The sequence below is a fragment of the Nycticebus coucang genome, chromosome 1 (assembly GCF_027406575.1).
Source record: "Nycticebus coucang isolate mNycCou1 chromosome 1, mNycCou1.pri, whole genome shotgun sequence".
Lineage (NCBI taxonomy): Eukaryota > Metazoa > Chordata > Mammalia > Primates > Lorisidae > Nycticebus > Nycticebus coucang.
In genome coordinates, this window is record NC_069780.1 from 129,899,742 (window position 1) to 129,925,107 (window position 25,366).

The 25,366-nt window shown below is 43.9% G+C and overlaps 1 protein-coding gene across 1 annotated transcript in view; it reads left to right on the forward strand.

The window, feature by feature from the left end:
* The window catches only part of ARSB (arylsulfatase B), a 198,117-nt gene that overhangs the window by 33,785 nt on the left and 138,966 nt on the right, over positions 1–25,366 (forward strand). Inside the window, exon 4 of the mRNA XM_053587824.1 lies at positions 951–1,158. Coding sequence (XP_053443799.1) covers positions 951–1,158 — 208 coding nt within the window. The remainder of the gene's footprint in view (positions 1–950; positions 1,159–25,366) is intronic.

Here is a 25,366-nt window from a genome sequence, read left to right on the forward strand (position 1 = left end):
CAAGGTTTATCTATCTTGTAGTACTATCGATACTTTATATTCCTGTTATTGCCAAATATTGCTGAAAATATACCATATTTTGTTTATCCATGCATCACTTGATGGAAATTTTGGTTGTTCCCACTTTTTGGCTATGATGAATAATGTTGCAGTGAACATTCTTACAAGTTTTCACGTGGGTGATGTGGTAATCAGGAATTGCCGAACTCTTTTTTCAAAGTAGCTATATACACCATTTTACTATTAGCAATGTGTGAGAGTTCCAATTCTTCCACAGCTTCACTACTTGTTATTTTCCATTTATTCAATTTTAAACATCCTAGCACATGTGAAGTGTTATCTCACTGTGGTTTTAATTTGCATTTCCCTATCAATTGATGATGTTGACCATCTTTTCATGTGTGTATGGATATTTGTATATCTTTTGTGGAGAAATATCTATTCAAATTATTTGTCCATTTTGTAGGGGGGTTAATTGTCTTTTATTATTGAGTTCCAAGAGTTCTTTTTTTTTTTTTTTGTAGAGACAGAGTCTCACTTTATGGCCCTTTGTAGAGTGCCGTGGCCTCACACAGCTCACAGCAACCTCCAGCTCCTGGGCTTAAGCGATTCTCCTGCCTCAGCCTCTTGAGCAGCTGGGACTATAGGCGCCCGCCACAACGCCCGGCCATTTTTTGGTTGCAGTTTGGCCGGGGCCGGGTTTGAACCCGCCACCCTCGGTATATGGGGCCGGCGCCCTACCGACTGAGCCACAGGCACCGCCCTCCAAGAGTTCTTTATATACTCCTGATATGAGTCCTTTATTACACATTTGATTCACAAATACTTTCAATGCACTCTGTAGGCTATTTTCAGTTATTTTCATTAACTGACGAATCTGGACTTCCTTATCCTTCTATATTTAATGTTTCCATGCCTTCTTAGCTGATTTCAACAAATTCTCTTTCCAGCCTCTGTTCCTCTACCTCGCTCTCCAGTCTGTCCACGAGCCCCTTCAGGTCCCCGAGGAATATCTGAAGCCATATGACTTCATCCAAGACAAGAACAGGCATCACTATGCGGGAATGGTGTCCCTTATGGATGAAGCGATAGGAAATGTCACTGCAGCCTTAAAAAGCAGCGGGCTCTGGAGCAACACGGTGTTCATCTTCTCCACAGGTGAGTCTGTCAATAGGAAAATCATCTCTCAGCAAAGCCTGGGACGGATGCTCAATAACTGGAATGAAGACAAACTGGAGTGATTAGCATTTCTTTATTAAAATAAATGCTGAGCGCAATAGTGGAGACGTGGTAACAATGGGTAGAAAGATGTGTCTGATGAAAAAAGATTATGGACTTTCCCCCTCTTCCTTCAGATACCAAATATTCTGGGAGTACTCTTGAACCAAGCATGCGCTAACTGAGTGAATGTGAGGGGACATCACTCACATGTGGGCTGCTGCGTGGAAAGTCCCTGCAGTGGCCTGTTCTCAGCTCTCTCAACGGCCCCGGCATCTTCCACACCTCCACCTCTGCTGGCTGGAGGGGTTTTTGTGTCAGTGCAAATAGATAGCCTGTGATATTAAGAAATAGAGCCATTTAAATAGGCTAGAGTCTTCAAATGTAGAGCTTTGTTTCTTCATTGTGCAGAGTATTTAGAGAGCACTTCCAATCTGAAAACTCAGATCCCTGGTTCTGGGACATTTCCTTATATTATTTATTTTGGAGCTGTTCAGCCCTTCATTTCACCTTTCTATTTCTTTCTCCACAGAACTCCAGTTATTTGGATATTAGATCAATCCTCTGATTTTCTTAGTTTTTTGCCCTCTCCTAATTTCTTTATCTTCCTTCTGCCTTTTGGGAAATTTCCTTATCATTGTTTTGTAAATTTTCTATTGAATGTATTTCAACTACCGTGTTTTAATTACCAAGAACTCTTTTGTTTTCTGATGATTCCTTTTCTATGAGGAAATTATTACATCTATTCTATAGATGTAATAACTTGTTTTCTCCAAAGCCCGTGCTCCTATTAATTTTATACATGTATGTATATATGTACATATTTTTTAAAAATATGCTTATATTCTCAACATTGTCTCTCTTCCCTTTAAGTTCTTTTGTTTGTATCTTTGTTTTAGTCTGCCTTTCATGAACGTAGCTTTCTCAAATCCATGGTGATCCGTGGCTAAAATCTAAAAATTTGATTGGAAACTCCCAAGCGTGAGGTCAGGGATTGTCACCTGGTAAGTTTTACTGTAAAATGACTGTGTAGGAGTGATATGACATGTTGAAGAATTAATCTTGGTATTCTACTCAGTTTTTTGGTTTTTTTTTTTTAAGCGTTGTTTGTTTTGCTTTTTAGAAAGTGTGGCTATTGAATGTAGCATTTACTGAGCACCTCCTGTGTGCAGGACACAATTCTAAGGGCTTTACATGAATTAGTTCAATTAATCCTACAATAAGTAATTCTCTGAGGACTGTCACTATCTTATCTTGCGGATATGAGAAATGAAGTACAAAGAGGCTGAGTATCTTGCCCAAGCTGGGCAGAGGAGGCTTCAGCATTTCTGGCTTCACTGCAGTCTCCTGCCTCTGAGATGATCTCCATGTCATACACACTGTTAGTCACACAACTTCCATGTCCTGATGTTCTTTTTTTTTATTTTTTTTTTTTTTGAGAGAGAGTTTCACGTCGCCCTCAGTAGAGTACTGTGGTGTCACAGCTCACAGCAACCTCAAACTCTTGGGCTTAAGCGATTCTCTTGCCTCAGCCTCCCAAGTAGCTGGGACCACAGGGACTCCACCCGGCTAATTGGTTGTTGTTGTTGTAGTTGTTGTTATTTAGCTGGCCCGGGACTGGCTTCGAACCCGCCAGCCTGGGTGTATGTGGCTGGCGCTCTACTCACTGAGCTACGGTGCCACCTGTCCTTATGTTCTTATTGGGTCTCGTGATATAGCAGAGCTTTCCCCAGGGTGTCTGCCACATGGATCTAAGGGGACCTGGGCAGGTCCAGGGGATAGACAGTGTCTATCCTGGGCAGCCTTATTCAGTTACTGAAGTGCTGTCCAAACACTACAATTTGCTAAGTGTGCCTGCTGAGAAAAAGATTTAGATAGAAAGTAAAATGTGCTTTCTCCAAAACTTACCCTTCAGGTAAGAGGGAGAAATCTTATACTTTTGTGACAAGATCACTTCTATTACAGGAATCCTTTTCAATTTATATAATTTTGAAGCCTACTATAGCATCTTCATCAGTGCTGGTTTTGAATGCCTATAGAGGTCTCCAGAAAGAATTAATAAAAAAATGGGGCGGGATATTTAACACTGATTTTGTGATTATTCTTGGGAAGTGACCTCACAGTTGCAAGAATTAGAAGTCATAAATTTAGAAAATAAGCCTTTGTTGTAGAGATCACAATTATAACATTTCAGCACAGACAATTTCTTGAACTGAAAGCATATATGGATTAGTGTATCATACGGGGGCTAAAAAGTGCTCAGGCAGAAATGAAGATGGTAGCTCTGAAAGACTGCATTGCACACCTCAGAGTAGCTCTTATGACAACAGCTATTGGTGTCAAGAACACATAAGAAGAGGCTGAATACATTTTTTTCATGATATGTAAGAATGGACAAATATTTTAAAGTCAGGATTTCTTTTATTATATGATTTCAAATGTATACATGTAATTGTATTTTAAAACAGTTGACTTTTATTTATTTAAGTTGGCAAAAATAATATTTAGAACGTCTAACTCAGAAAATGGAGATTACCTTATAGGATGGTCCTATATTCTGATAACTACATTATGTCAGTAAATAATATTAATCTTGGGCCATCTGTGGTTTGGGGGCTAAATCCAGCTTGATGGTGGTGGGTATATACTTTTATTATCCTGCTCAATTCAGATTGGTAGGATTTTATTCAGGATTTTTACATCAATTCAGAAATGAAATTAGGGTTAGTGGTTTCTTTTTTCTGTCAGGTTTTGTTGCTTTGATTATACTCACATCATAAAATAAGGTGGATGGTTTTTCCATCTTTTTTCTATGCTCTAGAACAGTTTGCCGAATGTTTCAAAGATCTCTGTGGTAAACTGGTCCCTGGGACCTTTTTCTGGAGGCATTTTTAAAAATTACCTCCATAGTTTAAATTTTTTGCTGAATTATGGCTAGGTGTGAGTCTTTAAAAATGTTTTAAATTAATTTTGTCTGAAATTTAGTGAGCCCTTTGAGCTGCTTGCTGAGATCGTTATTCACTCCAGGACGTTTTCCTTGCTCACGTTTTAGCTTACTGCTTTTGTTTTGCTTGATTTATATTCCAAAAATATCTTTAATTAATAGAGGCTGAATCACTGATTCAGCCTTTTTCTCATCCTCTTCAGCTTTTATTCCTTTTTCTTGGCTTTCTGGAGCTCCTCTGCACTATGAATCAGGCATTTTTGCAGTTTTAATTCTGCTCATTAGTACCTACAGTGTAGCTTATCATATAATATTTACTGTACAATAAATATCGATTGTATTTTGGGGGTTTTGGAAGCCCTTTCTTGGCCTCCACCAATTCTCTTTTCTCCTAAGCTTGTTAGTACAATACTGACCACCGTTTATTAAATACTGACTGCTGCCCAGGCCCTGTGCTGGTGCTTTTCCTTTTCTTTCTCTTTATCCCTCATGTTGTATGCTTTAAAGCTCAGAATAACCTGTGAGACAGGTTCTTGATCCCCATTTACCCATAAAAAAATCCAGACTTCTTTAACCACTTAAAGAAGTTACGTCATTTGCCCAAAGCTGCATATCTAACAAATGCCACAGCCAGAATTCAAGCCCAGATCCACTTGAGGCCGAGACCTCATTGCTCTAGTCACTTGCTCTTCTGCCATTCCTCTTCTTTTCCTTTTACCTCATCCCCAGTGTCCTTCATTTTTTCTTTTGGCTTTTTACACTTCTATTCACAGAACCTACTTTTTCCTGAATCTTTATGAATGCAAAAAACTTTTCCAGAATATTTCAAATGAACTCAATGCCAGCTGAGTGCAGGCGATGAAGGATCGGCCCACACAGAGTGCGAGGCCATCTCCTGGGCTGGGATCACTGTTTCCTGGTTAATTTTGTCTCACATCTGCAGCTTGAGGTCAGGCTGAGGCACACAACTCACTGAGGTGGCTTTTAGGCATCAAGTGAGCCATCCTCTGTTGAACCTGATTGACCTGCTTACAGTGTCTTCCCTTTTGGCTACCTGGTTCTGTGACAGGCTAAAAGAACCCCAGCATGAAATTACCAGACTCTCTTACCTCCATGTCTTCTGGGCTTTAGCTTTGGGGACGTTACTCAGAAAAGAGTGTGCCCACTGCCAGACCCTTGTCTCCTCCTGCCCTCTGTATTCTGGGGCCCAGGTCTCTAACTGCATATGCAAGTTAGGGAGATAATAATTTTCTAGTCATGTCAAAAATGATCACCATCCACAGTCCTGCTGTCTTCCTGCCTCTGTTCAGGCAGGTGGTCGCTCTGTGTCAGGAGGCAAAGCTGGGCAGGCCAGGCCTGTGCCCTCAGTCCAGCTTCTTTGGCCTGTGTCGTCTGTGGCAGGGGTGAGGAAGCTTGTTGTGTTGGAAGGCTGAATTAATGTAGCTGCAATCACCTAAGGCTGCATTTAAGAAACTTCATTTACATAGACTTAAAAATGTACATTCTTTAAGCAAGCTCTAATGTTACACCCTAGGATCGGGGTCCCCAATGACCACACAAGAGAGCCAGACACTGATGCAATCACATGAGGACGTTTTATTCAAGCTCGAGCCTGGGCTGCCGGCATTCCCAGACACAGCTGGGACCGAGAGCCCCGTGCTTGGGGCACGTGGGGGTTTGTATGGGGTAAGGGTGGGAAAAACAAGGTGTAGTCCCTGGATTGGTTATTTCTTGTACTTATACTGGAGTTTAAAGCTGATTGGGTTCTGCCAATTTTAATGGCGGGGGTGGGGGCAACAGATGCACTCTGGGAGATGGGGAAGGGTGTGGTTTACCAAGAAACGAAACTAGGGACTTTCAGGTTTGCTCTAAAATGGAGGATGAGAGCCCAAAATGTCATCACTGGGTTCTCCATTCCCCGCCTTCTCCTAAGAGGACCCAATCATGGGACCTCAGTGGTGACCTTGAGATCATCAGGGGAGCTTAAGGGCTGATACTGGGCTCTGAGGACTATGAGTTGCACTGCCCCAACTCTTTCCTTTATAAAATTTATAAGTCTGTTAATTATACAAGGTCCTACTGTTAAGGTTAGTAAGAGCAGGATTAGGGGTCCAGCTATGGTAGAAATAAGGGTGATAAAGCCATGGGGACCAATTAAACATAGCCTCATACCAATTCTGGGCCTGCTCTCTTTCTTGTCTGCGTTTCTGTAGTCCTTCCTGTACTAGGGTCATAGATTCTTTACCCCAGAATGGTCAGCATAAAAATAGCATTCTTCACCTAGAGCAGCGCACAAACCTCCTTGCTACAAAAACAGCAAGTCAAGCCCCCTCCAGTTCTGGAGCACTGCCTCAGAGAGGGAAGTGAGGGATTCCTGAAGTAGAGTGATGGATTTTTCTATTCTTTCTATATCTAGATTGATAGCCGCTCGCAGTGTCCCATAGTTTTATCTTGGAGGACTAGAGCTGAGATTCCAGTGCCTGTTACTGCTAATCCCAGTCCTAACAGGGCAGAGATGGTGAGAGCCGTCACAGGTTCCCTTTTGAAACGAAAGCCTGTGTTTTTAAATCTCTGGAAAATAGTCTCTTGTTTATGGTAAATTAGTCTAGATATCAGTTGCACAAGGACACAGTAATCTTTGGTCGCATTTAAGACTCCTGAGTGTATGCATGGGGCCAGGCCCATAGAACAAGCCCACCAGGCATCTTTGGGGGGCAGTAAATACCCGGTTCCATTCCACTGGTAGGTACTGTCACACAGGTGCCTGTGGGAGGTGGCACCTCACAAGTTGCACCACACAAGTTGCCTTCCCTGAGACAGGTTGGAGGGTAAGGAGAGGGCGGCCATGCTGATGCCAGCGGCAAGCTGTGGCCTCACCAGGAGTGAAGCTATCTTGGAGGGCTACGCCCTCATAGTAAGGGGGCTTCACATCAAGACAGAGCCAGCACGCAGCAGTCAGCTCCGGCCGTGATTGATTAAGTACCCGATAGGTGCTGACGAGGAGGTCCCAAGTAGGATCTGGGGGCCTGTTGTAGTTAATTGGTGAGGAGCTGAGAAGGGAACTAGGAGTGGAGTGTGCAGAGGGTAGAGTAACCAGAGCTGGTGGATGCGGTTGAAAAACTGGGTTTGGGCTGACAGCTAGAGGGGGGTGCTGAGTTGGGGATGGTATAGACAGCCTTTAGGGTGAACTTGCCCCCGTGGTCCGTGAGGGGCCACTGGGGGACTTTGTCATACAGGCGAATTCCCAGGTCTTGCCCCATTCCCATCCTGTTGCCTGTTTCCCTGCTGCCGTGAACCTGATGAGTACAGGATCACAAGGTCAATTAGGATAACCCAGCACCCCCGTTCGTCAGCAAGATGATAGGGCCGTGGCTCCCCGTACCATAATGAGGTCTCCTTTGTGAAGGGGGTCCCACCAGATTTGGCCTGTAGAGATGCAACTCCAAGCTTGGCAGAAGAAATGCTTAGCTCTGACACACTTGTCTACCCTGTGGCCAGGGCACAAGTAATAATGGTGGGTATATTCTCGGGGCCTTCCGGCGCCCCCCACCCCAATTAAATCATCTAAATCTACTAGTAAATCTGGGTACCAGGTGCCCTGGAGATGTAAGCCCCAGGTCTGGTTTAGAATTCCTCCCTTGGCTCCTCCCAGCATCTGCCAGGTGATATTTAAAGGCTGGTGTGGGCTGCTAGGGGCTTGGCGTGAGCTTGAGCAAGGATTACATACAGTTAACAAAAGTGCCAGGACCGTCATCAAGGCGACTGTGCTGGGTGCTTGAATTTGAGCTTGAGTGGGTTGGCAGGGTCTTTCTTGAGCTTCCATTGTGGGATATAATCCTCCTTGATGGCAAACGGGTCTGCCAACCGGACGTGGGTGTGATGGACCCATGCAGCGATGCCATCGACCTTGAGTGCAGTGGAGGTGGTCAGGATCACGATGTAAGGCCCTTTCCACCGTGGTTCGAGAGTTTCCTGCCGGTGTCTCTTGACATAGACCCAGTCCCCTGGCCAGAACTTGTGAGGCTCTGGGATCGGGCCTGCCGCGTAGGCGGCACTCAGGCAGTTCCAATTCTCTTTCTGAACCTGCTGGTAACAGCAGAGGGGAAGGAGAAAATCCTCATCATTTGCCTCTGTTAAAAGATCTATGCGGTTGTTTGGAATAATAGGTCTTCCATAAAGAATTTCATAGGGGGAGAGGCCTAGGGTGTAGGGGGAATTTCTGACCCTATATAAGGCAAAGGGAAGGAGAGCCACCCAGTCCCCGCCAGACTCTAGGGTTAATTTGGTTAAAGTCTCTTTTAAAGTTCTATTCATCCTTTCTACCTGTCCTGAGCTCTGGGGCCTGTATGCACAATGTAATTTCCAGGTTGTCCCCAGTGCTGTGTCTGCTCCCTGAGTTACTTGAGATATAAAGGCTGGCCCATTGTCTGAGCCAATTATAGCTGGTCGTCCATACCTGGGAAGAATGTCTTCTAGCTCAAATTGCCACGGTTTGAGCAGTTTCATATTTTGTGGGGAAGGCTTCTACCCATCCTGAGAAGGTGTCTACAAAGACTAAGAGATATTTTTACCCATACCGACCAGGCTTAATTTCCGTGACTTCCCAATACACACCAGTTTTGGTGCCCTCGTGTGGGTGCCTTGGGTAGTAGGCCCGGTACAGGCATTAGTGAGCTGGCAAGCTTTGCAAGTGTTAACTATCTGGTCCACTTTGGCATCCATTCGCTTGATCTTAATCTGTGCATGTCGGACTAGATCTCTTAACTTCCTGCTGCCCATATGGGTTGCCTGGTGCATGTGCTGCAAGATGTCTAGCCCTAGCTGCGCAGGGAGGATGGTTTTTCCATCGGCTGTGCACCACCAGCCATTGTATTGGGAGGGGTTATGTGCCTGAGGGATGATGCGGATCCATGCCAAGTCTTCAGGGGTGTATCTGGGCTCCTCTGGCAGGATTGGAGGCCCAGTGTCGGGTAGGGTAACTGCCAGGGCCTATGTGGCTCTGAGGGCTGCACTTCTGGCGGCCTTGTCCACCGGATGATTGCCCCTTGCCACTGGGGTAGTGGGCTTTTGGTGCCCCGGGCAATGGATGATGGCTAGCTTTTTTGATAGCCAGATGGTGGCTAATAAGTCCAGTATTTCTTGCTTATTTTTAACAGTCCTCCCTTCCGCTGTCAGCAACTCCCTCTCCTGGTAGAAGGCCCCGTGGATGTGAGCCTTGGCAAACACGTATCGGCTGTCAGTATAGATATTAAGCTTTTTCCCTCGGCCTAGAACTAGGGCCTTGGTAAGGGCAATTAATTTAGCCCGTTGGGCAGGGGTTCCAACTGGAAGGGGTTCAGCCCAAAGTGTACCGTCAGCCACCCTTCACAAAGCTGCTGTCATCTGTGAACCAAGTCTCCTTGGCATCATGTAGCAGTTGGTCGGTCAGGTCTTGGCGTGTGCTGTGGACCTGGGCCAGGATGTCCTGGCAGTTGTGGAGTGGTGTCTCCACGTCCAGGTTGGGCAGGAGAGTAGCAGGGTTCAGGTAGTGCTGGGCAAGAACCGGATTTGTGGTGGGTTTAGTAACAAGCTCTGGTAGTATGTTAGCCGCGTTACTCATCCACCAGTCTGGGGGTTGTTTCAAGACTCCTTTGACGGCATGGGGCGTGGTTAGCAACAGTTCCTGCCCCATGGTGAGTTTGTCTGTGAACTTTACAAGCAGCACAGTGGCTGCCACATTGCGGAGGCAGGGGGGGCCATCCTGATGCCGCTGGGTCTAGTTTTTTTGATAAGTAGGCTACAGGATGGGTCCAGGGCCCCAAGGTCTGGGTCAGCACTCCCTTGGCTATCCTTTTATGTTCGTCTACATAGAGATGAAATGGTTTTGTAATGTCTGGGAGCCCCAAAGCAGGGGAAGAAAGCAGAGCAGTTTTAAGTCTCTGAAAGCAGCTGCTCGGGAGGCTGAGGCAAGAGAATCGTGTAAGCCCAAGAGTTAGAGGTTGCTGTGAGCTGTGTGATGCCACAGCACTCTACCCGAGGGTGGTACAGTGAGACTCTGTCTCTACAAAAAAAAAAAAAAAAATTTTTTTTAAGTCTCTGAAAGGCCAATTCTCCTTCTGTTGTCCACTCAAAGGGGCATCCCTCCCTTCTGGATTCATAGAGGGGTTTCACGATTTCAGCAAAGCCTGGTACCCAAAGTCAGCAGAACCCTGCAGACCCCGGAAACTCTCGCACCTGCCTAGGGTTGGTTGGGGTCGGGATCTTGAGCACAGTCTGCTTCCTGGCCTCAGCGAGCCACCTCTGACCATCTTTAAAGGTGTATCCCATGTAACTTACAGTTTGCTGACAGATCTGGGCCTTCTTCACCAATGCCCGATACCCCCAGTCCCCCAGGGTGACAAGCAGGTCCCGTGTACCTTGTAGGCAGTCCTGTTTGCTGATGGCCGCCACTAGGATGTCACCTACATACTGGAGGAGGGTCAGGTTGGGGTGTTGTCTGTGGAACTCACCCAGATCTTCATGCAAGGCCTCATCAAAGATAGTTGGAGAGTTCTTGAACCCTTGTGGCAAGCAGGTCCACGTTAGCTGTCCACCGATGCCTCTTTCCGGATCACTCCACTCTAAGGCGAACAGGGCCTGGCTCTGGGATGCCAGCGACAAGCTGAAGAAGGCATCTTTCAAATCTAATACCATATACCAGGTCTGGGACAGGACCAGTGAGCTTAAGAGGTTGTAGGGGTTTGGTACAGTTGGTTGAATGTCTATTACCCACTTATTAACCTCCTGGAGGTCTTGAACTGGCTGGTAATCATTAGTGAGGGGCTTTTTAACTGGTAACAAGGGGGTGTTCCATGGGGACTGGCAGGGGATCAGAATCTCGGCGTCCAGTAATTGCTGAATGTGTGGTAGAATTCTGTTTCTGGTTTCAGGGGTCATGGGGTACTGCCTTACCCACACCGGTTCAGCTCCAGGCTTGAGCTCGACTATGATCGGGGGCCGGTGTTTCGGCCCAGGCTGACAGGTAGGATTTCAGCCACTCAGAGATATCTGCTTGGCTCCATTGCAGAGGTTGCTGATGGAGTTGATACTCATCCTCTAGGCGCAGGGTTAGGACATGGACAGGATGTCCCTGTCTGTCTTTAACCTGTGGTGTTCCTTGTTTGAAAGAAATTTGTGCTCCGATTTTGCTAAGGAGGTCTCTACCAAGTAAGGGGTAAGGGCAGTCTGGGATGACCATAAATGCGTGTGACACTCACCCTGCCCCTATGTCCAGTATTCTCCGGGTGGTCCACGAGTATTGTTTCATCTCAGTGGTGCCTGGCACCCAGGATTTCTTGAAGGCTAACTTGCTTCTACTTTCAACTAGGACTGAGTGCTGTGTATTGACTAAGAAGTCTATTGGCGCCCCCTCCGCTTTGAGGGTTACCCAGGGCTCGGAGAGGAGATCCAAACCCTGTCCCCTCTAGTCTCTGAGTTCCCCAAGTTGTAGAATGTGGGCTTGGTTTCAAGGGAGGTCCTCATTGTCCCATTTTTGGGGACATTCTCTGGCCAGTGGCCAGTCTTCTTGCATTATGCACACTGATCTCTCCGTAGCCAAGGTCATTCCCCCCAGGGCAGCTCCCTACCTCCTTTGGCAGCCAGTTTCTGCAGCCTCCGCTCCTTCTCTTTGGAGCCACTTACTGTGGCGGTGAGCAGGATCTTAGCGAGGTCCTTGGTCTGCATGTTGCTGGCACACATCTGTTTTTCTTCTGGGCTTTCTTGGTTGTTGTATACTCATTCAGCCACCACCAGCAAGTCCTGCAAGGACTTCTCTGCCAACCTGTCTATTCTCTGAAGTTTTCTTTTAATGGCAGGAGCTGACTTATTAACAAAAGCCAACATAATAGCTGCCTTACTACTGTCCTACTCTGGATCCATGGGCGTGTAGGTGCAGAACGCCTCTGTGATCCGCTCTAGGAAGGCGGCACGGGACTCATCTTTCTCTTGCTGTACATTTCCTATCTTGGCCAAATTAGTTGGCTTCCTCACTGCTTTTAGTAGACTCCCCATTAGAGTCTGGCGGTAAACCTGGAGCCTCACCTTATCTTCTGCTGTATTGAAATCCCAGTCTGGCCGGATCAGTGGGAACACAGCCTCAATTAATGCTGGGTTCATGGTAGGCTGCCTATTGTCGTCCAGAATGGACTTCCATGCATCTGCCAAGATTCGGTCCCTCTCCTTGGTAGTGAAGAGGACCTGTAGCAGCTGCTGGCAGTCGTCCCAAGTGGGCTGATGGGTGAAAAGGATAGAATCTAATAGGTCAATAAGGGCGGTGGGTTTTTCTGAGAACTTAGGGTTTTGCATTTTCCAGTTGTATAGGTCACTAGTGGCGAAAGGCCAGTAGTGCCGGGTTTCCCCCTCAGGAGGGCCCACTGCCCGGAGCGGTAAGGCAGTAGAATCGACCACAGCCTGCCCAGACTGTCCAGATGCATTCCATAAGGACCTCCTGTGGGTATGCGGTGGACTACCAATAGGTGGCGCTGCCACCACTTCAGCCTCTCCTGGGGCTGGCTGGACACTAGGGCATGCCTGGCTCGAGGGATGGTAGAGTGGGGGAAAAAGATCCAGGGGCCACCCCACCCTGCAAAACAGGATGCAAGGGGGCGGAGAGTTTAGTCCCTTTGGGCTTAAGTTTTCCTGCTGGGCAAACACTGTGCTGGCCTTGGGTTTTCTCCGACCGGAGTGGTAGGATACTTTTCAGCCAGGTAGGGGGGTCCTCAACCAGGTCCTGCCAGGTGGAAATGTATGGGACCTGGTCAGGATGGCCCGTCTTAGGCCTGTAGACAATGTCCTTAACCTGGACGATAAAGGGGAGGAGAAAAGTTCCTTCAGATGGCCATCCGACATTGAAGGTTGGCCATTCATTCCTGCAAAAGATCTCAAGTTTATTTTTCTTCACCACAAGACCCACGTTCTGTGCTTGAGCCCGGAAGTCCTGGAAGTGGTCAAGGATAAGTGAAAGGGGAGTCGTCTGAGTCTGTCCCATCATCAGAGTTGCCCAGCTAACACACAATGCAACACACACAATACAAAGACAGAGACAGACACGGCCGCTGACTGATTTGAAGCAAAACTGAAAGTGAATGGACGGCCTGGTGCTCGTCTGCAGGCGCAGCCCGCTCCTACTCAAGAGCCCTAAGGGGATTGATTCTACGTGATCCCTACTGTGTCCCAGTCTTCCCCCAGGGAGGTGGAAACATCTTCTGCTACCTCCGGCCGGTGGCCTTCCAGTATGTCCACCTAGGCTGTCTTCCAACCACACCTCAGAACCCGCACAGCTCAGAGAGAAACAACTCACCACAAAGACAAAGACACGTACACTTACCGACCCTCTGGGTGGAGTCTCTCGGGGTCTTGGGGATCCCGGATGAGCCCCCAAATGTTACACTCTATGACCACACCAGAGAGCCAGACACCAATGCAATCACACGAGGGCATTTTATTCAAGCTCGAGCCTGGGCTGCTGGCACTCCCAGACGCAGCTGGGACCCAGAGCCCTGTGCTCGCAGCGCGCGGGGGTTTGTATGGGGTAAGGGTGGGAGAAACAAGGTGTAGTCCCTGGATTGGTTATTTCTTGTATTTATATTGGAGTTTAAAGCTGATTGGGTTCTACCAATTTTAATGGCGGGGGTGGGGGCAGCGGATGCACTCTGGGAGATGGGGAGGGGTGTGGTTTACCAAGAAGCGAAACTAGGGACCTTCAGGTTTTTCTCTAAAATGGAGGATGAGAGCCCAAAATGGCATCACTGGGTTCTTCACTAACTACTAGGTACTTAAGAATTTCGAACAAATGTAACTGTTCAGTTTTAAAGTTAACTCACCCTTTAATGACTTTTTTATGTCTACTTTTGTTGGAAGGTACTTGAATCTTTGGTTGCAGCATGGAGGTCTGCAGTTCCAGTTGATCCTCCAGATGCATATCAGTTATTTGTGACTTTAAGGGCATCTGGATTTGGGTTAGGTAGGAGAATGTAGATTGCCAGCAGTAAGTAATTAAAAAGCAAGAAAGCCTTTTTCAGGCATGTTGCGGAAGGTGTGGGTGTTCTACTGCATTTTTCTTTACTTCAATCGAATCTTGCTCAGCATCAAACAATGACTTTAAAGTGTCATCTACTGAGAGCTCAGTCAACCATCTGTAATCCTTTAGGTTCTCGTTATCAACTAGGGGAGGCTGAAAGGCTAACTCAGGTGTCCAGTCGTGGTTCTTGGAGTCGGTGAATCTTTCGCTGTATTCTCCAGTCAGCAGGTCTGTAACAGCTGAGTATCATTCAAATGATTCTCACATATCCTTCTGCTCATCAATGACCTTTGCAGTGTTTATCCAAAATTTCCTTTTGAAGAAAAAGTGTTTTGAATAAAGACAGCTCTTTTGGAAATGCTTGGATTTTTTTGCCACATAGCATATACAGACTTAGTTTTACCTTACAAGGAAATATTTAAATCATTTTGATTTGACACACTATCACACAGAAATGCTGCATTTCTATAGAAATCTTCTTTCAGTAATTCACATTACTGATTCTGTTCTTCATAAAACTTAAAATACCTGTTCTCAAAGAGATAAAATTTTGGCTAACACCCATCCCTTGGAGAGCCATTGCACTTTAGAATGATATGGCAAATCCACACTGAAAACCTCACCTTTCAACTTCAGCATGTCAGGAAAGTGATGATGTCTTGTTGCATTTGCACAAAGATAGTTAACAATATTTGTAACTTGTTGCAAAATGTCACAATTGCAGATATGGCACAGAGATTTTGCTGATGTGGGAAAAGAAATGAGAGCATCTGGATCTGTTAATATTTGTTTTATCTGTACAATAAACCCTTCATGTTTTCCGGTCATGGAAGGTGAACTGTCTGTACATACACTTGCTAAATTTCTCAAATTCATTCCAGCTTCACTTCTATCTAAAAAGTTGTCAAAATGACCTGTTCCCCATGTTCTGTTTGCAAGAGTGCCCAAAGTGAGTAACTCTTTGTAGCAAAGAAAATCTGTTATGACACAAATCAACTACAAAACTTACACCAAGTCAGTAGTATGAGTTGATTGAGTAACATATATTCTCCTTAAGTATTGCACGAAGTTGTTCCGTTAAGCTGGAGGCTAATTCATGCTACCAGACAGTTGTGGTTCTCCTTGAAAGAGGTAGTTGCTTGTGCTTTGAAATGTTATCAGGATCTATAAGTATCCTACAACTTTAATGTGCATTCTTCCATAACACTTATGTCACTAAATGGCTTCCCTTTCCCCCTAAGTAATTTTATAATTTGCTTCAGTGCCATTATTTCCAGGTCTGATTTCTGCTTGAAAGAATTGTGTTTGATTTTACTTTTCAACTTTTAATTTCTGCAATATAACCTTTCATGCCTCTCCCTCTAATTGAAAATATTTGTGGTCCTTATGAGTGTTATAATGCTGATGAACATTGACATTTTTTAATGTTGATGTTGCAGTATCACAAAGCAAGCAAATTATCTTACCTTTAGCTGGAACAAAATAATATTTCAATTCCCAGTCCTCATTAAAAAATCTGTTTTCTTCTTTCAGTATTCTCTTGATCTTCTTTGACATGATGGACTGTTCAGAAGACAAAATTAAAAAATGTTGTTGAGCTGCGCAACTATTCACAAATTCTACTTCAAACAGAAACACATTGCACCATTTTCAAAAACTACTAACAGATTGGGGTACTTGACTCCCATAAACTTTCACCAACCAGTCTAATATAGTAGTTACTAGTGCTGGTCAGGCAGAAGTTAGAGCTAAATCATGAGCGCAGCAGCTGTCAATTTAGCCCTTATGGCTTACTTAATGTTCTAACTTTGTGGCTTGGTGCCCATAGCACAGTGGTTAGAGCACCAGCCTCATACACTGAGGGCAGTGGGTTTGAACCCAGACCCGGCCAGCTAAAAAAAAACAGTGACAACTCCAATAAAAAAAATTGCCCAGTGTTGTGGTGGGCGCCTATAGTCCCAGCTACTTGGGAGGCTGAGGCAAGAGAATTGCTTAAGCTCAAGAGTTGGAGGTTGCTGTGAGCTGTGACGCTACAGCACTCTACTGAGGGTGACATAGTGAGACTCTGTCTCAAAAAAAAAGATGTTCTAACTGTGCCGGTCAATGTAGAAGGATTATTTCATTGAGACTTATTTTATTCTTTGGTATTTTAAAAACATTCATTTTAAAAATAAAATAAAGATATAAAAGACAAACAACAATGTATTAATAAAAATAAAAGGATTTGTTCTATAAAATTTCAATTTGCTCAAAATGCCACACTTAAAGACTTAAAGGCCACAGGTTCCCCACCTCTGGTCTGTGGAAACTTCTCCAAGATTCTGGCATCATAAGCCATCTGTCCTTCTTGGCTTCTCATGTTGTGATGGGTTTTCATGTTGTTCTGTGTTTGATTTTTAGCAAGATAGTGATTAAGAGAGCAGCACTGGTGGCCGTTAGGAAGACACCATTTTAACCTGGACACCTGTCACCATGGCTGATCTTTATACATAGTTGCCAACGTCCAGGAATCTGCAGGGAAATCTGACCCAGAGCAGTAGGAGTTAAATTTAGAGCCAACTCTGAAGCAACTAGGTCACGAATTAAAACTAGGAAAACTGATTCTGAAACCTTGAATAAAAAACAGTGATTGATCTCAACATATGAATGTGGCCATTGTATATTTATATTAATAACGTTTTTCAGAATAACCAATTTCACTTAACATGTAGATGAGGGTTTGACGATCAGAAGAAACCTAATTTGCATTTCTTTCTCCAGAGACTGATTCTGTGTTTAGTGACAATTTCATTCCCTGAAATAGAAATTTAGTGTGGTATAATAATGTGATTAAAATCCCAGGGAATAGGACCTGGACTGACTAATCATAGGACAGGGATTAGGGATTTTTTTTCCCCCAGTTCCCCCTTTACTTCACTTAGCCCCGCGCGTATAAGTAGAAAAATACAGACTGCATCCAAACAAGTCAGTGTTAAGTCCATTAGTACAGAAAACCTAAAAAGAAACTGGCTTCTGGGTATCAAGTTTGTGTTTAGTCACAGCAGCAAAGGCGTATGTTTTAGGTTTTGATGTTTGGAGAAGGTGAATTTTTTTAAATTCCTGTTATAATCTGAGATAAATCCATGAGCTTTGCTTTCCTTGCCATCTGCACCCATCATCTCAGTACTTAGGGTGGTTCTTCTCGGGGTGCCATTCTGGGGACCCGTGGAGCAGTAGAGCATTTGTTTAAAACGCAGTTTCTGCGGTGATCACTGCACAGCATCGAGAATGTCCTAAATGTCCCAGAGTTGGGCACTTTAATACGTTTAAATTTTGTATAATGTGAATTTCACCTCAATTTAAAAAGTTCAGTTTCGACTCGGTGCCCATTGCTCAGTGTAGGATGCCGGCCACATACACCCAGGCAGGCGGGTTCAAACCCATCCCAGGCCAGCTAGACAACAATGACAACTGCAACAAAATAATAGCCAGGCGTTGTGGTGGGCGCTTGTAGTCCCAGCTACTTGGGAGGCCGAGGCAAGAGAATCGCTTAAACCCAAGAGTTTGAGGTTGCTGTGAGCTGTGACACTACAGCACTCTACTGAGGGGGACATAATAAGACTCTGTCTCAAATAAATAAATAAATAAATAAAATAAAAAGTTCAGTTTCTCAGACTCTATCACAGACCCACTGAATCAGAAAACCAGGGGTTGAGGACCAGGAATTTCTGTTTTAACAAGAATTCTGAAAGATTTGTTTATACACAGAAATTTGAGAATTTACTCGACTCTTATTCTAACATTGGGAGTTTATGTTACTAAGAATATGTAGTTACTTAACATTTTATATTTATTTATACCTATAGGCCCCTCACCTGCAGGACTATCCAGACACGGCTGCCAGAAACCAACTGGGTTGACGTCACGCTCCCTACTTAGTGTTCATTTCAGGTTAGAGGCTCCCGTTTCTAGAAATAGACTCTCCTATGATAAAAAGCTAATAAGAGAGATTTAAATTTAATCCTTCTGCTCTCCTGCCCTTACTACATACAAATTACAGCCTTGGTTGATAAATGGCGCTCTTTCTGCAGGGCGTGATTAATAATACTGTTAACAAATGTTGCCCATCTCACGACAAACATACTATTCTGTTTTGTTTTTTTTTAATCCAAAGATGACTCTCCTAATGGTTCTTTAATAGGATGTGATGAGACAGCGAGGCCCAGCTGTCCTGCCCATGGGTTATGGAGACCCTGGCCTCAGTGTTATCACCTATTAAATGCATGTTGGTCAATCATCCATTCATTCACTCAGCCTTTAAATGCAGATAAAAAGATAAATAGGACATAGTTCCAGCCCTTCGAGAACTCACAGTCTTGTGAGCAGACTGTGTTACTCTATGTAGGAAGGGCCACTGAAGGTGTTGGGGAGCCCTGAGGAGTTCGAAGTGGAAGATTTTCACATTAGGAGGCTCTCACGGTAAAGAAGGGGAATGATAAGGAGTGCCTGAAAAAAGGTCAAGGAAAACAGATTTAAGAAATACGTGGCTGGGCCCCGTGTGGCTCACGCCTGTAATCCCAGCACTCTGGGAGGCTGAGGCGGGTGGATTGCCTGAGCTTAGGAGTTTGAGACCAGTCTGAGCAAGAGCAAGACCTCCATCTCTACTAAAAATAGAAAAACTAGCCAGGCGTTTTCTACAAGCTGGGCTTATAGTCCCAGCTACTCAGGAGGCTGAGGCAAGAGGACTGCTTGAGCCAAGAGTTTGAGGTTGCTATGAACTATGACACCATGTTACTCTACTGAGGGTAATGGAGTGAGACTCTTTCTCAAAAGAAAAGAAAAAAAGAAATACATGTACACGGGACAGCTTGGAGCAGTTGGTCTGTGAGAGTTGCTGTTGCTAGGAAAGTTGACAGTTCTGTAATTCAGAAGGTTTTCAGAGCTTTTGTCTGTGCTGGTGACAGCCTGTGATGGAGCTGTCCCTTTCACTGGCCCTTGGTGCATTTGCAGGGAGTTGGAGGGCAGCCCATGGCTGGAGTGCCCACATAATCCACATGGCAATAGACCCAATGTTCACGCATTTGTGGTCCACTCGAGACTGTGAGCCAGGAGCATTTACAAATGTGCAGAAATGGCTTCGGTTGTCACAGTGACTTGAGGGTGAAGTTGCCACTTAGCCAACAGGCCCCTTCCGTGCTTGGCTGTGTTCTGCACAATGGGGGAAGTGTTCTGCTCCAGACTTCCGCAGTGCCACCATCGGGGAGCGCTGATTGGGTCCTGTTGAATAGCACATTTCTGCTTAGATGAGTAATTTATGGCAGAACCTAAGTTTAACATTTATGATATGAGCTTTCATAATATTATATGTAATTGAATATCTCAGACGGAGTTAATAAAGAATCCTAACTAATTCTTCTAAATCTTATGTCCCCTTTTCCCTTACGCATAGAATTCCATTCAAAACCAGTAGCTGGGGTAGGGAGAACTCCTTCAAGGTTTTAAATGTACTTACCCAATCGGCAGACTTATTAAAATATTATAGAAATTCTGTGCCAGGAACAAAGTAATATGACCGCTAGCAAACCAGCCTCACTAGATTCCCGAAACACTTAAATGAATTTCTGACAAAGCTAAGGAAAAGCTGTTAAGGGGAATACATCGGATAGTGTGTCTAAATTACCTCTTTCTTTGCACTTATGCATTTATTTAGCACATTGCTCATAAAGGGAAATAACAACAAAACTGTGAGACTCGAATGATCTGTTTCTTAGCCAGTCATTAATCCATGCCACCTCTTTAGATGTTACCAGTTAATGTCCATGATGAGAGCATGTTGGATCACTTTAAAATTTTATTAGTATATGTACTAATTTGTTGATTATTTTCTTGAGTGAAAATAATAAGCACTACATTTTACCAAACAGCCGCTCTGATTTGGCATCGCCTTTGGCCAAGTTCCAGAGCAGAGAGTTTCCAGGGCTGGGGATGGCCCCACCTCCCCCTCTGTCTGTGGCTGTCCCAGTGCTTCCTGGGGGACAGATAGTATGCACAAATCTCCTGCCGAGGAATCCAGGATGGTGTGGAAGCAACTTTCCACCTTGCTCTCATTTTTTCCATTGTAGAAACTGTGAGTTGGGGGAAATTCCCAGGGTACTTGGTGCTGAGCAGGATGGGGGCGGGGCAGCCCAGACGTGGATGTCTGTCTGATTCTCTTACCATGTTCCTGGAATTTTTTCACTTCTCTGTGGCTCTAAGAACTGACTCCTCCTTGAACTCGTGTTCAGCGATGTTGCTGATGATCATCTCGGCACTGGATATTTGTTTTCAGTTTTATGTGTGGGGAAGGGAAGCCAGCTTGCTTCTGTGCCACCATGTTGGAACCAGCAGTCCCAAATTTAATAACCAATACATTTTAAAGCTCCTCCCCCCAAACAGTGCACTTGTATTCTCTGTGACAATCCGTTGAATTCTCAATTCCAGAGTCGAAGGTAAAAACCTCTCTCAATCCCTACATTTATCAGATCTTCAATGTTTTATTATATTTCTTAATCTGTGCTATTATATAATCTTGTCCTGTTGATATTCTGATTTTTTAGCAGGAGAAACATGAAAGAATCATTATTTTCATACTTCTGTGAGAGGAAAGCATTGCGGCCTTTCTCTGAGTTTGAAATTAGTGGAAGATATTTATTGGGCCAAGCATATTTATTGACTAAATTGCAAGAAGCTTTCCAATTTGTTTGGGTTTACTTTCTCCTCTTCTTTTGCATTCCATTTTAAAGGTCACTTCTAAGATGAATCCATTTCTTATACTGTACACTCCTCTTAGAACTCACTGGAGCCAAAATCCCCTGTGAGGTAAGAGGAATGTTGTGTTGGACAGGCTGCAGCGAGGCTGAAGCAAAATGAAGAGTAGATTCTATATGGAAATAGTCTCCTCAAAGCCGGTCACAGCAGGTGGATGGGGCTGCAGTAACATCAGGTCACCACAAGCTGTGAACGCGTGCACGTGGCACTTATATTCCATCTCATCTGCTCTCTCCTACAGCAGCCTGACCAAATAGTTAAAGATGTGAATATATAAAGAGTCATTGTTAATGTGTGTCTGCAAACACATGTTACTGAATGTGTTGTTAGGACTCCCGTTTGGACGAGTAGCTAGGGGAGCCCTGTCATAAAGACCTAGGCAGGGCTCTTCAGACCTCAGCATTCTGCTGAGTAGAGATAAGCATGATAAATAATGAGCTTATTGGGGGCATCTGTGAGACCTGCAGGCTTTGGGGAACCTTTTGAGATGTATGAAAATGGCAGCTTCCCGTGTGAACGTAGGTGTGTTCATTTTGATTAAATCAAGTTAAAGGCAACTTGACCTTTTGTATTACAGCTGTCTACCACCATGCCTTTTTAAAAGAGCTGTGAGGATCTTACCAGATCATCTGATCTTAGAAAGGAATCAAGACCCAGAGAGGGCTTGCTCTGTAACACTCAGAGGGCAGTCTTCCCGGGTTCCACACCCACTCTCCCTGGATACTTAGGCAGTCCTGGGCAAGATTCTTAAGCTTTGGGTGCCAGTTTCTTCATTTGTAAAATGTATATAAAATTTATCCTTACCTGATAGGACTGTTGGGGTTACAACAGTTTCTGAGCATACTAGGTGCTTTATTGTAGGTTGGGTGTGGGATATAATATTCATCATAGCTAAACGGCTGTAAGCCAAACCATTTCCATCCTTTGGTCTCAAGTTTGCTTTTTGTTGTTGTTGTTGTTTGGGGTGTTTTTTTTTGTGTTTTTTTTTTTTTGTCCCATATGGCTTCTATTTCATCATGTTGCTCTCATCAGGACATTTGCTAATACCTCTGCCCATCCTTCACCCATTCATTTCACTCACTCTCAGCTGCACGCCTCCCTGGGCCATACTCGCTGCAAACCCGGGGAACAACAGGAAACAAGGCTGCCCAGTCACAGGAGAAAGTGCTTTGTTTCCTAATTTGACAGTCTGTTAGTGGGCACCAGGAATGTCAAGAATCCTCCTTTTTCAAGTGAAGATGGTTAGCAGTCTGTAGCAATTATTACAACAAACATTTTGCTTATTTTTAGCATTCACGTCCTGAACCCTGAGGAATTCCTTTTAAAAGTAGTCTTTTGTTTTTCAGCTTGGTTACTGAAAATATAATATGTATAATATGATACCATATTTCTTATATTCTTCGTTATGTTTTAATTGAAGGGGATTTATCATGGAAGCTATTGGATATATTTTATAATTGTTGCCTTATTAATGATTAAGGTAGCAAAGTTCAAATTCTACCTTTAATTTGCCTCCATTTTTTGAAAAATTTATGACCTAAAGGAAATTAAATAACCAAAAATGGAATGTGATTCTTTTTTAATTTAAAAATTATTTTCAGTAGATTTGGGAGATATAAATGGTTTTTGTTACTTGGATATATTGTATAGTGGTGATGTCTTTTAGTATACCCATCATCCAAAAAGTGTACATTGTACTCAATAGGTAATTTTTCTTCCCTCCCTCTACTGAGTCCCCAGTGTCCATCAGGTCACTTTGAGCGACCACACATACCCATACCTTAGCTCTCACTTGTAAAGGAGAACATGTGGTATTTGGTTTTCCATTCCTGAGTTTCTTTACTTAGGATAATTGTGATTCTTAATGATCATTTTGTTTAAGCTTATGAATACTATTTTACCAAATACTACTAGAAAAATTAAAATGTATTTTATATTATTATTTAATTTTTATAAATATTTACAGTTTTGTAAGAGTACAAGGTCTAGTTGCTACACTTTCTCTTTTAGTAACTGTTCATTCATTTTTCTATTTTTTAACTATTTTAAAGTTCCTAAATATATACCTTATAATATTAGCCCTCAGATACTGTAGAACCTCGATGGTTGACCACTTCCCTACATTGACCCCCTTTTTAAGTTGACCTAATTTTCATAGACCAGATGTGCACCCCATGTACGTATCAGTTCAGCAGGCCTCCTTATATTGACCACCTCCATGTGTTGACCAGTTTTACGGTCCCTTGGGTAGTCAACTTACAGAGGTTCTACTGTATATTAGTTCTTAAATATATAACATAATACTAGCAGCATTTTACTTTTAAAATAATAAACATTTATACTTTGATCAGGATTTTAACATATAAAGCAAAGCATGCAGGAGGGTTTTCTTTTTCTCCCAATGACATCTAGAATGCATATGTATATTTGAAAGAGACTACTCAGATATCAATAATGACACCATGTAATACACCTGTTTGTTTTACTGCTATAGTTACACTGATTACTTGTGATGGTAAACTATACTTCATATCCTTATTGATCATACTCAAGTTCAAGGATACCAGAAATGACATTATAGTAGGCATTGGACTATTTGGTTTTCTAGGAGCTAATGCAGAAGCTGAGTGATAGATGTATTTGCCTATTGAGGTTGAATTCATATTTATCATTATTTTTAACTCTAGCGTATTAATGATTCTTTTTTATTCTCCCTTTTCAGATGCTCAGTCCACTTTTAAAACACTCTCAAAATCAAGGTGTCAGCAAGGCTGCAGTCCTTTCTGAAGGCTCTAAGGGAGGATCTGTTTCCTTCTCATTGGGTTATAGACAGAATCCAATTCTCTGTGAATATAGGACTCAGATGTCGTTTTCTTGCTGGCTATTAGCTGAGAGCTGTTTCTAGCTTCTAGAGGCTGCTCCTTCTCTAGGAAGAGGAGAGTCTTCAACAGCGGGTTGAGTCCTGCTCATGTCTTGGATTTCTCCATCTCCACATGCTGTGATCCAGAAGGAGAACACGGGGCAGCTCAGAGCATGGCAGCCATGTACAGGAAGTCCAGATCCATGGGGTACTAGGAAGCTAGAGCTGGAAAGGATTTTCAGGGACAATTCCCATATAATGTTTTCATTAAAAAAATGAGGAAACCGAGGCCTTGACAGGCTAAGTGACGGACTGATGTCAGAATGAGACTTAGCCTGTCTCTTGCTCTAACCCCCACTCCCCACACACACACAGTTGAGTGAGTCATCTGATAAAGCTGCAGAGAGGTTAGAGTGGCCCTGGTGGTACCAGATTGCAGCTGCTGGCTGCTCAGTCACCTGGGAGGTAAAGTAGTAGCTTATATAGAAGCACCATTCCAGCCGAAACAAAGAGCCATTTGCTCATGACGTAATGACTGAATTATGTCTTTTTGGTATATGTTCAACCATCTTTAAGAATTGGGTGAGGATTGGCAGAGAAAAAAATGATTTAGCAGTAATGTGAAAACATCACTCTTTACCAAATTTCATTACTGTCTTCCAGCTTTCATTCTACCTCCCCCCTTGGTGGTAAAATGGGCTAATTGCCTTTTTATCCTTCTCCAGTTCTTCTCCTCTTCCAGTGGAAATCTGAGTGAGCAGGCAGCTGGAGGAGGAAAGGGGGGAATGAACGAGGAATCAGCAGAAAGTAGACTGTGTTGCAGGTGTTTGGGGGCTGGAATCTTATTCACATTGACATTACTACTAGACGCAAGCAAGATACAAATTTGGTTTCAAAGGGCAACAGTATTATCAGTTGGAAAACAAGAACTATGCATTGGTTATACTCATCTCTTCTAGAATGTAAACATAGGGTTACAACCTGTAGTGGTATTTTTAATAAGAAAAAAAGAGTAGTTAAATTTTAGCTGCTGAAGAACCAAAGCAGCCTAATTCTTTCCCATTTCCTCTCCTCGTGTGGGGTTTTCCTGGACGGCAGTGGTGACTGCTGTGCATATGTGTGGAATATACTTATGACGAGGTATTTACTCCAAAAATGAAGAGAGTTCCAGGGCTAGCTTTTGTCGGCATTCTGCCCCAGATTCCGCCCCACTTTGGGTTTACACAAAGATGGCTGTGGTTTTCTGACTTGACTTGAGGCCCTGTCTTAGTCAGCTGAGGAAAGGCTGCAGTCTCCTTCCTCCCCAGGAGTGGATCAGAGACTCACTCTTCCGAAGGGGGCCTGGGAACACGGTGCCTGAGCTCTTGGCAGGAGACCACCCTGCTGTGGTTGGCCTCAAACAGGCTGCTCTTGTCCTTTGCTTTCAGAAGCAGGAGTTCGCCCCACCAGGCTTAAAAACAATAATAAAAATATATTGAAAAAAATCCCCAGTCGCTTCTCTTGCTGACTTTGGCAGTTTGGT